At 37.1% G+C, this 13,258-nt stretch overlaps 2 protein-coding genes across 6 annotated transcripts in view; one reads left to right on the top strand and one right to left on the bottom strand.

The window, feature by feature from the left end:
• Positions 1-13,258, top strand: part of NCAM2 (neural cell adhesion molecule 2) — a 574,592-nt gene that overhangs the window by 325,171 nt on the left and 236,163 nt on the right. The window lies entirely within an intron of this gene.
• Positions 11,018-12,732, bottom strand: LOC116482013 (atlastin-3-like). Its single transcript, XM_032753483.2, is given in 3 exon segments — positions 11,018-11,190; positions 11,193-12,015; positions 12,018-12,732. Coding segments are annotated over 3 exon segments (1,584 nt in total). The 5' UTR covers positions 12,663-12,732; the 3' UTR covers positions 11,018-11,074.

Here is a 13,258-nt window from a genome sequence, read left to right as displayed (position 1 = left end):
GATAGATAGATAGATAGATAGATAGATAGATAGATAGATAGATAGATAGATAGAGATAGATAACCTGCACAGATCTAGGCACATCTTTCTTTGCTTTTCTCTTCCATATAAGTACTTGATTTGAGTATTTAATACAGTTCATTTATTTTCCTTAAGTCTCTATTTCTCTTTTACTCAGATTTTCTAAGTACACTTAGTGTCATAATATCATATGTGAAAAGCTGTAGAAAAGCATGTATTCATTTTTCAACATTGTACTTTTAATCCCTGATTAAAGATATGGCAGAATTTTCTCATTGTTTGAATTGGATTCCCATTCTGAATTTATCTGTTTCAACTGTTAACAGTCTTCTGCTTGTTCATTAGGGATTGACCTTTGTATGCTGTTCTCTAAAATTTATTTGATGAGTACAGAAGTGAATCCTATTATTTGTGAAACCACAACTTATAGAAATCTATAGGGATCACAAGATACTGCAATAATGCAATTTTTATCATTTCATAGAATCAATCAGTAAAATAAAAGTCACCATCAAGATACCATCTGACATTGTGGAGATGAATGGCATTCAGGAAAATTAATATCTAAATAACTTTGGAGAGACATTCATGGGTCCTGTTCCTCAAAATGTGCTGCACTAAAGGATAACCTATGAAACCATATCAGTATTTTATTCACATTGAAATTCACAAATGACCAGTATCACCACTATCTCTTCTTGCCTTTTTTTTTTTGCTTGTGTCATATCCTGTGGCTTTTAATAATTAAGCATAGGTATTCAGAGAATGTCTGTTTCTAATGGTGAAAGTAATTAAGCAGAGAGAATTAAACTCACATTACATAAAAATGAAATAAACACTCATTTATAAGTAAAACTAGTTCCATGTGCTACATCATCTTCTTAAGCATAGTTTGTTTTTCTTTTTATGCAGATATTCTTAATTTCTCTAGGATGAGATTGCACAATCTCTGTCTAAAATATGATTCTCTGTCTAAAATATGATTCTCTCTCTCTCCCTCTCTCTCTCCCCCTCCCTCCTTCCCTCCCTCCCTTTTTAGCCAGACGGATTGCTATTTGTCTTATAAAACTTAGTCCAAGCATCATTTCTAGAACTGGAAAGCAATTCTAAATATGATTTGCCTTATTGCAAGATTTCTCCCCATGAGATCTCATAGTACTAGGTCCACTGTGTAAACTTTTTGAAAGCTTAAGTATTTGAAAGGACTCAGCAGACTTCACAAAGTACAGTTGTTCCTTGGTATCTATGGGAAGTTGGTTCTAGGACCAACATCCATGGGATACCAAATCCACGAATGCTCAAATCCCTTTATGTAAAAAGGCATAGTATTTGCATGTAGCCTACACACATTCTTCCCATATGTTTTATTTACATCAGCTCTAGGTTAGTTATAATACTTAATACAATGTGAATGCTGTGCAAATAGTGTTACACTGTATTTTTTAAAAAATGTATTATTTTTATTGCTATATTGGTATTTTAAATGATTTTTAAAAATATTTTTAATCCCTGCTTCGTTGAATCCTCAGATGCAGAACCTGGGGATACAGAGGGCTGACTGTACAGTCATGTAAATGCCCTATTCTTAAAAAAAGGATATGGTGCAGCCAGAGAAAAAGAATGCAAAGTATCAGGCCTTTGAGAGACAATCCCCTGCACAAGATTTCCAAGGGCCCTATTTGCAAACAAGATGATGTGTATGTTCACCTTGAACCACGAAGATCTGAATGAGGCACCTCAAAGAGACTCTCAGTTAGAGGTCTTTAAGTCATTTAGCCAAGCTTCACAAATTGTTTAGGATAAGTCCAAACTATCAGTGCAGAAAATGACTTTGGAGGTTGCCAGGAAACTTTCTGGTCCATCATAAATTCCAATGTCCTTACCTCGGCCAAAAGTCATCCACGTATCTTTGAAGATATTGATAGAACTTTTCCAGCTGATCCAGAAACCAACCCCATTCCAACAGCCTCTTTAACAATGTACCTTTCACACTGACTTGAAATTATCCATTTATGTGTGACATTATCTCACAGATAACACCATTAATCCTTCAAGGAAAAAGGTGATATTTTATAACCTTAAGGTATACTTTAGAGATTTGCATATAGGAGGCGGTCTATAACTTCTGGAAAGATTTCTTCAATTTTTAATTATTTTGTGCAAATGTGATTATCTCAATCACAAAGATATTTTATTTCATGATTATTACTACTTAGTTTTTTTCTCTATCCCTTTAGATTATATAATCCAAGTTGTTTTACTATTATCTTAGGACATTTCCTCCTTAAACTACCAATCTAGTAATGCACTTCCAGATATCTTGCATGTATTTTAACAGTTTGTCATGTACAGTAAACTGCGTAGATTTAAAATTTCAACATATATTTATTAATGTATGTATATATAGACATGTGTTTGTGTGTCTGAAAAATAATCACCACGGATAGTGAATATATCTTCTTTTGAGAAGCATTTGTTCATGTCCTCTGCCCATTTTTTTTAAATGAGATTGTTTGTTTTTTGCTTGATGATCTGTTTAAGTTCCTTAGAGACTCTAGATATTAGATATTTGTTGGAGGCATACTTTGTGAATATTTCCTCCCATTCTGTAAGTTGTCTGTTTATTCTATTGATCGCTTCTTTTGCTGTGCAAGAGCTTTTAAGTTTATTTGGGTCCAACTTGTCCATTTTTATTTTGCTGCAGTTGTTTCTGGGGACTCAGCCAAAAATTTTTGCGAAATTGGATGTCTAGAAGGGTATTTCTTAGGTTTTCTTTTAGGATTTTTATAGTTCGGGGTCTTTTATTTAAATCTTTAACCATCTTGAGTTTATTTTTGTATGTGATGAAGGGTAGGGGTCCAGTTTCAATCTTCTGTGTATGACCAGCCAGTTATCCCAGCACTATTTATTGAATAGGGAGTTCTTTCCCCAGTGCTTGTTTTTTGGGGCCTTGTTGAAGCTGAAATGATTCTAAGTGTATGATTTTTCTATTCTGTTCCATTGAACTATGTGTCTGTTTTTTTTCTGTACCAGTACCACGTTGTTTTGGTTATGCTTATCATCACTAATCATCAGATAAATGCAAATCAAAACCACAATGAGATACCGTCTCACACCACTCAGAAGGCTATTATTAAAAAGTCATAAAAGCAACAGATGTTGAAGGCTGCAGAAAAAAGGGAATGTATATAACTATTGTTGGAAATCTAAGTCAGTTCAGCCACTGTGGAAAGCAGTTTGGAGACTTCTTAAGAAACTTAAAACAGATATACTATTCAACCCAGCAATCTCTTTACTGGGTATATACCCAAAGGAATATCGATCATTATACCAAAAAGGCATAGAGACGTGTGTGTTCATCACTGCGCTATTCACAATAGTACACACATGGAATCAACCTAGATTCCCATCAATATTGGATTGGATAAATAAAATGTGTTACATATGCACCATGGAATACTATGCAGCCATAAAAAGAATGAAGTCATGTCCTTTACAGCAACATGGATGAAGCTGGAGACCATAATCATAAGTGATCTAGTGCAAGAACTGAAAACCAATACCACATATTTTCACTTACAAGTAAGGGCTAATCCTTGAACACACATGAACCTCCACATGGGAAGCACAGACACTGCAGAATACTAGAGCAAGGAGGGAGAAAGGGAGGCCAGGGCTGAAGAACGACCTTTTGGGTGCATGCAAACTGCTCGGGTGTAATATGCCCATGTAACAAACCTGCACACGTACCCCTGTATCTAAAGTTGAAAAAAAAAAGAATATAACGCTTTCAAAAGAAGTCAGAAATGGAAATGAAAACATAGTCAACTTTATGAAATGCTAAAAAAGATAGTGACTATAGTGAATATATCTATTATCCATAATACTTTCTAAAAATGTTATATAACTATGTAATATATATTCTCTTTTAAGTGGATTCTTACCCTTTTTTCACTCAAAAATTATTTTGAGATTCATTTATGTTATCCCATGCCATAATATGTCATCCCTTTTTATTGCTGTTAATATTCAATTTTAAGAATATTTCACAATTTTCTTACCCATTCACCAAAATGGCTTTTGGGAAGTTTCAGATTTTTGGCTTAAAAATATATACACATTTATATATTAATCTTGGTATGGGCATGTTTTTATATCTCTTGGTTAAATACCTGTGAGAGGTAATGGCTGGATCACATGCCAAGTATGTGTTTATCACTTTTAAAAAACACTTCCTAAAAGTTTTCCAAAGTGATTGTACTATTTTACCTTCCCCAAAGCAGTGTACGGGTATTTCACTTGCTCCACATCCTCACCAAAGTTCACATACTCAGGACTTTATGTTTAGACATCCTAATACATGTTTAGTGGTTTCATGTTGTGGATTTAATTTGCATTTCCCTAATGCCTCAGGATGTTAAACATCTTCTCATATACAACTCAGCATTGATCATTTTTGGTAAAATGTCTTTTCAAATATTTAACCTAGTTTTAACTGGGCTGTTTTCTTATTATTGAGTTTACTGAATTCTTTATGTATTTTGAATGTAATCCACTTATCAAATATGTGATTTAGAAATATTTTTATCCAATCTGTGGCTTGTCTTTCTATTTTTTAACCACTGCCTTTCAGTGGGTGAAAGATGTTGATGAGGTTTAATTTTTCTTTTTTCATATGAATCGTGCTTATTGTTTCAAATCTACGAATGTATTGTGTAAAACAAATATGTGAATACTAAGATTTTCCCCAATTCTTATTTCTAGAAGTTTTGTAGTTTTTAAGTTTAGGTTTATGAGAATTTTTTATTAATTTCTTACGATATTGTGACAAATTGGCGAAACGTTTTGTTTGGTTTGTTGTATTTTTTTGGCATGTGAATGTCCAATTTTTCATCATTGGCTAAAAAGACCATACTTTAGCAACAGAATTGCCTTTTCATTATTTAAAATATATTTTAATATATGTGTTTTAGGGAATCTATTCTGTTCCATTGATCTATTTATTTGTCCCTTTACACCAACAAAAGCCGTTATGATAAGTTGGAATAATGTATTATAAGTCCTCCAACTTTGTTCATCTTTTCAATGTAGTTTTAATATAGAATAAAATACTCTAGGTTCTGTTCATTTCCATATTAATTTTAGAATCAAGCTTTCAATTTTTACACACACATATGCACTAACACACACATACACACCCACTACCATAACTTTGATTAGAATTGTGTTGAAGCTATATATCACTTTGAGAAGAATTGTCTTTTTTTTATTATTATTATTACTATACTTTAAGTTTTAGGGTACATGTGCACAATGTGCAGGTTTGTTACATATGTATCCATGTGCCATGTTGGTGTGCTGCACCCATTAACTCGTCATTTAGCATTAGGTATATCTCCTAATGCTGTCCCTCCCCCCTCCCTCCTCTCCCTACCCCACAACAGTCCCCGGAGTGTGATGTTCCCCTTCCTGTGTCCATGTGTTCTCATTGTTCAATTCCCGCCTATGAGTGAGAACATGAAATACCATTTGAGAAGAATTGTCTTCTTCACATTATTGATCCTTCTGTTCCAGAAACACAGAAAATCTCTGTATATTCAGATCTCTTTAATTTCTCTCAGCAGTGTTCTTTTTTTTTGGTGTTGTGATCTTTATTCCATTAAATGATCTTACAAATTGGAGTAAAACAGAAACATGCCTTTAATATACTAACAGCATAATCTCATCCCATTGCACTTTTTAAAAACTATATTAAATTTCAAAGCCACTCGAAGGCAAGGGTCTAGCAGAAAGTACTTTTAACAAATCATTTTTTAAAGTAAAAAAGAAACCTGAGGAAAATTTGTATATATACAAGATTAGCATTAACTCCTTTAAGGCTTACGTCCATGACAGCATGTATCTAATTAGAAAGCTTTGGGAATCAATGCTACCTTCCCTTGCTCGTAAAAACACTACATTTAAACTGTAGTTCTGGCACACGAAATTCCTCCCCAAAGAAAAATGTCTTTCAAAACCCTTCTGTCCCTAGATCTGTTTTGCGAAGTTTCTGATATGGGGTACTTAGGTCACTAATGACAGAAATTAGGATCTTGTCTTCCTTCTTGTTCATTATTTTTATTTGTGGCTTAATGTTTCACCTGTATGTGAAAGATTTGGGGGTTCAAGTCACAGTGCTGAATTTTACTTTTTAAAAGAAAAACTATCAAAAATTGCTTTTAAAAAATCCTAATTACATGTTAGAAAATAGGATACTTGTACATTCGTTTTTCAGAGAAGGCACTATGACAATGGAGAAAAACAGCTTTAAGGAGCTTAGATAATCCTCTGAATTAAAGGCATTCTTACTACTTCTGAACACAGAAAGCGCCTGGGGATTGTACTGGCAAGAGACCACCTATTCTAAACCTCAGGTACAAAGTGTCCACTTGCCTCCAGACAATACAGAATTGTACTTTCTCCTTGGTACTTCCCATTCGATGAAGCAGTCTCTCTCTGTGGTCTCTGAACCACTATTTATAAAAGTGATGACTCCAGGACCACAGCCAATACTACCTGAGGCAATCCCTGGGTACAAAGCTGGGAATCTGAACTTTTTAAACAAGCCTGCTAGGTAAGTCTTATGCACTCCAAGGTAGATGAGAACCACTACCCAAAACATAGCTACAACAGGACTTAAAACAAGAAAAATCATTTGACTGCAAATATTCTTTTACAATGCGCTTCTTAATGTCATTTTTAAAAATTAATCACACAAATAGTTTGTACTTTCATAACTGAAGCTTGTCTTCATTATGCCCTTATCCTTTGACTAGAATTTTGTTAGATAAAACATGTGTAAGCCATAATGACACAGCCATGCTGACAACTTGAGATGGAACATCAAATCATCCTAAATTACATTTCAATAGTTCCAGGAAAGAAAAAAGTTCTATGAAGACTTCCATATGTTACATCTTTTTTTTTTTTTTTTTTTGAGACAGAGTCTCGCTCTGTCACCCAGGCTGGAGTGCAGTGGCGCGATCTCAGCTCACTGCCTCGATCTCCTGACCTCATGATCCGCCCGCCTCGGCCTCCCAAAGTGCTGGGATTACAAGCGTGAGCCACCACGCCCGGCCTGTTACATCATTTTTTAAAAGAACCTAGCAGAAAATTAAAACTACCTGTTTTATTGCTTTTGCATGGACTTGATTCAACCTACTTAATTTTGCTATAACTCACACATACATACTTATCCAAACTCACCCTATCCAAGGCACCATTTTACACGCCAAGTAGAACACTGTGTGTGATCCACTAATGAAACCAACCACCAGTACAAGGCAGTATTTTTGTGTCTGTTTGACCAAAGTGCTTTACTTCATGTAAGAGAAAAAATAAAGCAAAACAAGGCCAGGTTCCAGTGGCTCACGCCTGTAATCCCAGCACTCTGAAAGGCCAAGGCAGGCGGATTCCCCGAGGAGTTGAGACCAGCCTGGTCAACATGGCGAAGCCCTGTCTCTACTAAAAATACAAAAATAAGCCGGGTGTGGTGGCACATGCATGTAATCCCTGCTATTTGGGAGGCTGAGGCAGAAGAATCACTTGAACCCAGGAGGTGGAGGTTGTTGTGAGCCAAGATTGCGCCACTGCACTTGATCCTGGGCAACAGTACAAGAGTCCATCTCAAAAAAAAAAAAAGATTAAAGCGAAACACAGGCAATTTTACCAAGTATAAAAGAGGTGTTAAAACGTAAACTTCCATAGAACATTTCTTGGTATACTATGAAAATAAGGCATGACTCAGCTGGGCGGGGTGGCTCAGGCCTGAAATCCCAGCACTTTGGGAGGCTGGGAGGAGTAGATCACCTGAGGTCAGGAGTTTGAGACCAGCCTGGCCAACATGGCAAAACCCCACCTCTAGTAAAAAAACAAGAATTAGCCAGGCATGGTGGTGTACACCTGTAGTCCCAGCTACTCAGGAAGCTGAGACAGGAGAATCGCTTGAACCTGGGAGGTGGAGGTTGCAGTGAACGAGATTGCACCACTGCACTTCAACCTGGGCGACAGAGCGAGACCTCTGTCTCAAAAAATAAAATAAAATAAAATAAAATAAAATAAAATAAAATAAAATAAAATAAATAAACAAGGCATGACTCTGAAGGTGTTTTATCATACATAATAGTTTGTCTCATTTTATCTATGAGCCAATCTTACAGAAAGATTTCTCAGTGAAAGAATGAAAACTCTGATTCTACCATTTTTACTATAAGCAGCTCATTGAAATTATTTTTTCAAATTATCAACACTTAATTTATCCTGAAATATTTTAATAGAAAATTTTGGAAGCCTCCTTTTATATATTCATAGGAATGAGTTCCATATATTGTTAGGATTGTGCAAAATTAAAAATGCCTGCATGGAAAGCGGCAGAGCAACAGACACGACACAAACACGCGCAGTCTGAGTGTCTGAACCACAAGTAAAAGGTGAGAGAAGTAAAAGACATTATTTTCAACCTGGTTATAAATCTCCCCAGGATGATTTATAGCCAGTAATGATAATGTATCTTTTATTGAAAAAGTTGATATAAAATCATCAATTTACTGTTGAGAGAAAAGAGGCCAAAGAAAACTCTTAAGAACCCTCACTGAGAAAACTTTATAAAACAGTTTCCAGAAGCAGAACTAAGAAAAAAAAAAAAAAAAAAAGGGTGAGGGGGACTTCCTCTGGATAATTAAACCAAGGTCTCTTTATAAGACCAAAACAGAAATGGTGAATTTAAATAGTAACTGAATCTTAAGATTTCATTAAATCATACATTATCACTTTTTTTAAAGTGACCTAATACTTTAGTATGAGTTTTCGACACATCACCCCTTCTTACCATTTTTGACAGTTATTCTGAAATCTATAAATTTACTTATAGAATGTATGAAAAGCTAAGTATGTCAATATTTATAGAGCCTGCTAATAGGTATGAACTTTCAGAGAGATAAGAGGTCACCTGAAAATGCACCAACATTTCAGAAGCAAGCTTTCAAGTTAACAGTCAAAGCTTGGCATCACTGATAAATGCAAGTAAACAAGCTGGAATTTTTCTAAAGTGTAACAGCAAGTGAATAAAATAGCAAGAACTATTTGCAAGATGGCATATAAATATGAAACATAACATACTGGGAATTTAGGACTTATAAAAATACTTAAGCAGTAAAGTGTCAAAAGAAAATTCTTTGATAGAGATTACATGCGAAAAGGGACTTTCTTTTTTTCTACCTTCCATTCATACTTCATGTATATAAAGTTTACACTCAGATCTTACCTTCACGTATATAAAATTTACACTCTTACCTCCCTCCCATAACAAAAGTTAAATTATCTCAGAAATTAAGGCTTATATACCTGAATGTTTATATAAATACTTGCAGGCAAGTTTTAAGTTTTAAAATCCACAATAATTCCAAAAGGAAAAGCAACTAACAGATAAAACTTTTTTATCTCCTAATCAAGGTAAATAGAAAAAAAGAACTCTTAGATACTTCTAGATATTGTTTATATTTGGGTAGGGCTTTGCTCCTTGCTAAGCCAAAGCTATCTTAAAGCTAGCAGACTAGCCAAAGTAAAATTAAATAGATAATTCACTAAGTAAAATGGGTTAATTTTAGCTTCATTATTAAGAACATTAGACAGGGCAGAGAATGCAAATTAACATTCTGAATAAAGACCTTAAATCAGGTTATTAATTGCTGCTAAGCCACATGAAATTAGACATCAGTTAAATGCAGTAATATTTGGTGGTATGGTCCCTCTAATCCTTAATAAAGTTCTGTTCTTATGCAGAACTCTCAAAAACAAAACCCCTAAAATGACAATTATAAGAGTTGTGTAAAACACACATACATATGTAAACCTACAGTGAACCTGACCAAGGCACAAGTTCAAGTGACTTATCAGAGGTCACATGGTTCATTTAAACTTAGCTTTTTTCTTAAAGTATCTAGCTCATTCCTTTTATTATTAGCCACTCTGGCTTTTCAAGGCACGTTTGCCTCTTTTTCTAGAAAGAAGCTATAGGGACCAAAAAAAAAAAAAAAAAAAATAGAGCAAGTTGCAACAAAACTGTCAGCCTACTGGGTAAAAACCTCACATTTCAGAGTATGGTATATTTAAATATGACATGATTTTTCCACACTATATGGCAACAGGATTTCCTATTTTAAATTTTTTTCAAGTGTAATGACATCATTTTCAGTTAGTCTTTAGTTCTGAAGTTTCTCCAAGTTTTGTAAATTTTAAAAAAGGAATCCTTCTTGGCTGGGCACGGTGGCTCACGCCTGTAATCCCAGCATTTTGGGAGGTCAAGGCGGGCGGATAACAAGGTCAAGAGACTGAGACCATCCTGGCCAACATGGTGAAACTCCATCTCTACTAAAAATACAAAAACAATAGCTGGGCATGGTGGCATACACCGGTAGTCCCAGCTACTCGGGAGGCTGAGGCAGGAGAATTGCTTGAACCCAGCAGGCAGAGGTTGCAGTGAGCCAAGATCGCACCACTGCACTCAAGCCTGGCGACAAAGTGAGACTCCAACTCAAAAAAAAAAAAAAAAAGGAATCCTTCTCAAAAGAGTAAAGTATAGAAGAAATGACAAGTTTCACCCCAAAATGGCAACTTTCACGAGGTTATCCTCCATCCACCCCCCCCATCGTGTCTGCAAAACCATGGAATCAATCTTAAAAGGCACTAAGTGGCACATAAAGAACTTAAAACCTGCATTTCCATTTTTCCTCTAGCTTCCTCCTCCATAAAGTGCACAAAGCAGAGTAATATGAAAATAGACACAGGCTTGCATCTATAACAGCAAGGAAAAGAAATGCTTCCAAGAGAAATGGAAGTGTGTTTAATAATTTGAAACCACAGGAGAGGTCTGCTCATTTATTACAGGGCCATGTTTTAGCTCTTCCTGGATCATCTCACATCTGCCATTCCTCTGGATATGAACCTGTGGCCATGGCAGAAACCCAGAAATCAGTAGGGGCTCCTTGTGTTCTTGTTTGATCTTCATATTAAGATGCTATTGAGCTTTTTTATCTATGGGTGGTCTTCCAACAACTGCATCCCTCACAGTGGCCTGAGTGGAATTACCGATATAAGAAGAAGCCTGCTCCAACACATATGCAGCACCAAAATAATAGCTCCACCCAGCTCACGATACTGACCAGAATACCTGATGTAGCCCCAGGTGAGGAGCGCCATTAACAGTAGTCCAACCATACAGTTGAACAACTGGGCTACAACCTCAAGACTTATGAAGCCAGTGAGGCCTGAGGCCATGTACAAGGGTACAATGCCCGTGAACAGCACTGCAGGGGTTCGGAAGGTGCTGAAGACGTTCTTGCTACCATTGTGCTTGCAGAAGTTCTCATATAATTTAATTCCTTGATTTCCTCTTCCAGCTCCTGGCTGGTAATGAATGCTGAAGTCCTTCCCACCCATCTTGTTGGTCTTCTTAAAATGGTCCAGAGCAAGTCGTTTGAATTCACAGTGCTTCTCCTCTAGAATGTCTGGAGAGAAATAAGGTTTCTCTCCCCCACAAACTTCCTTCATGTTGTTATAATAAATGTCCTTGGCAGAGGCTACACCTGCTAAATTGTTGGCTTCAGCAGTGGCCTGAAGCATGGACTTGGGGTGAGGCAGATCTTTTCCTTGATAAATTTTAATATATGCCTTAAAATACTCCAGTAGTCCTCGACAGGCGACCTTTGAGCCATTGATCTCCTTTTCCATTAACTTAGATGGGTTTAATACATACAGTATCAGTGCCTGTAACTGCTCTTTGAATTCACCAGCAATATCTTTTAATTTCCCATCAAAGTCAGGGCTTGTGGCCACCTGGAGTCCTGGATGTGGTAAGAGAAAGCAGGTGACAACGGAGAAACATGAGTGAATGTGATTTCGAACATTCTGAATTTCTTCATGTTGATGTTCCTTCACCTGTAAACGCTTATCCAAAAAAATGCTATTCCTCCTTGGAGTCCATAGCTATATTCATAAGGGAAACTCCAATCTCTAACCAAAAACATCAGTGTCTGGAAAGGCTTTTGGAAAAGTTCATCCATTGCCAGACGACCATATTCTGTGAAGAGCTGCAGCTGTTGAAGATCATCTTCTTGAATGTTCTGGGATAAATTATAAATCTGAACAGAACTAGTCATAGTGCTTAGAGCAAAGATGGTAGCACAGTCTTTCACAGTTGACTGGCTATCAAATGCCCCCTGGGTATCCATCAAAACAACTGCAAACTTCTTCCCACTTGGCTTCTCCACAGTGAAAACTTCACTCCAGATCTGAATCCCAGTGGTTTCTGGGTCACCCAACCAATTTGAATGGCCACTTTCCTTCTGAGAATGTAAGTATCGTAGCATAAAATCCAGAATGAAGGACTTGCCCTTTCGGAAGGCACCAGCCACTGAAACCACCACCACATCAAGATCTCGGATGTGGTCCTGCAAGAGGATGCTGGCCAAGGCTTTCTCATCTAACTCAAAGGAATGTTGATCTTTCTGAACCAAAACAACCTGCACTGGACCAGGCTTGCTGCTCTCCATGGCATCACCTGCTCCTCTTGAGGCAGCTGCTGCCACTCGCTGAGGGGACAACATGGAGCCTCCGCCTTCAACGCAGAAGCAGTAGGCGTGCAGAGGAGAGGGACGGGTGGGGGCGGGAACGAACCGGGCCCTGGAAGCGGGAAACGGGCGGAGTCTGGGCTCTAGAAAAAACTAGCGAGGAGGTGGGGCACGCGGAGCCGCGACGGAGCGAGCGCAGCGCGGTCTGCGTGGCCCAATGGACAGCCCGAGGCGTGGCGAGCGCAGGACTAGGCTAGGCGAGGCGGGACGGGAAAGCGCACGCGGCAGAATCCCGCCACCGCCCGCCGCGTGTGTGCAGCAGTGTTCTTGTGTTTTTTATACAGTCCTAACTCATCCTTTGTCATATTTATCTCTAATTATTCCATATATTTTGATGCTATTGTAAACCGCATTTTGTTTTAATGGTTAATTGTAACATCATAAAGATAGATAATATATTCTGAAATGTACTAAATTCATTTATTATAGTAGTTCATAATTAGCTTATAGTTCCATAGAATTCTCTACATAAATAATAATATCACTGTGGGTCAGGCGCAGTGGCTCACGCCTGTAATCCCAGCACTTTGGGAGGCCAAGGCAGGTGGATCACCTGAGGTCAGGAGTTCAAA

Source organism: Hylobates moloch, unplaced genomic scaffold (assembly GCF_009828535.3).
Source record: "Hylobates moloch isolate HMO894 unplaced genomic scaffold, HMol_V3 SCAFFOLD_14, whole genome shotgun sequence".
Classification (NCBI taxonomy): domain Eukaryota; kingdom Metazoa; phylum Chordata; class Mammalia; order Primates; family Hylobatidae; genus Hylobates; species Hylobates moloch.
This window is presented reverse-complemented; position numbering and strand designations above follow the sequence as displayed.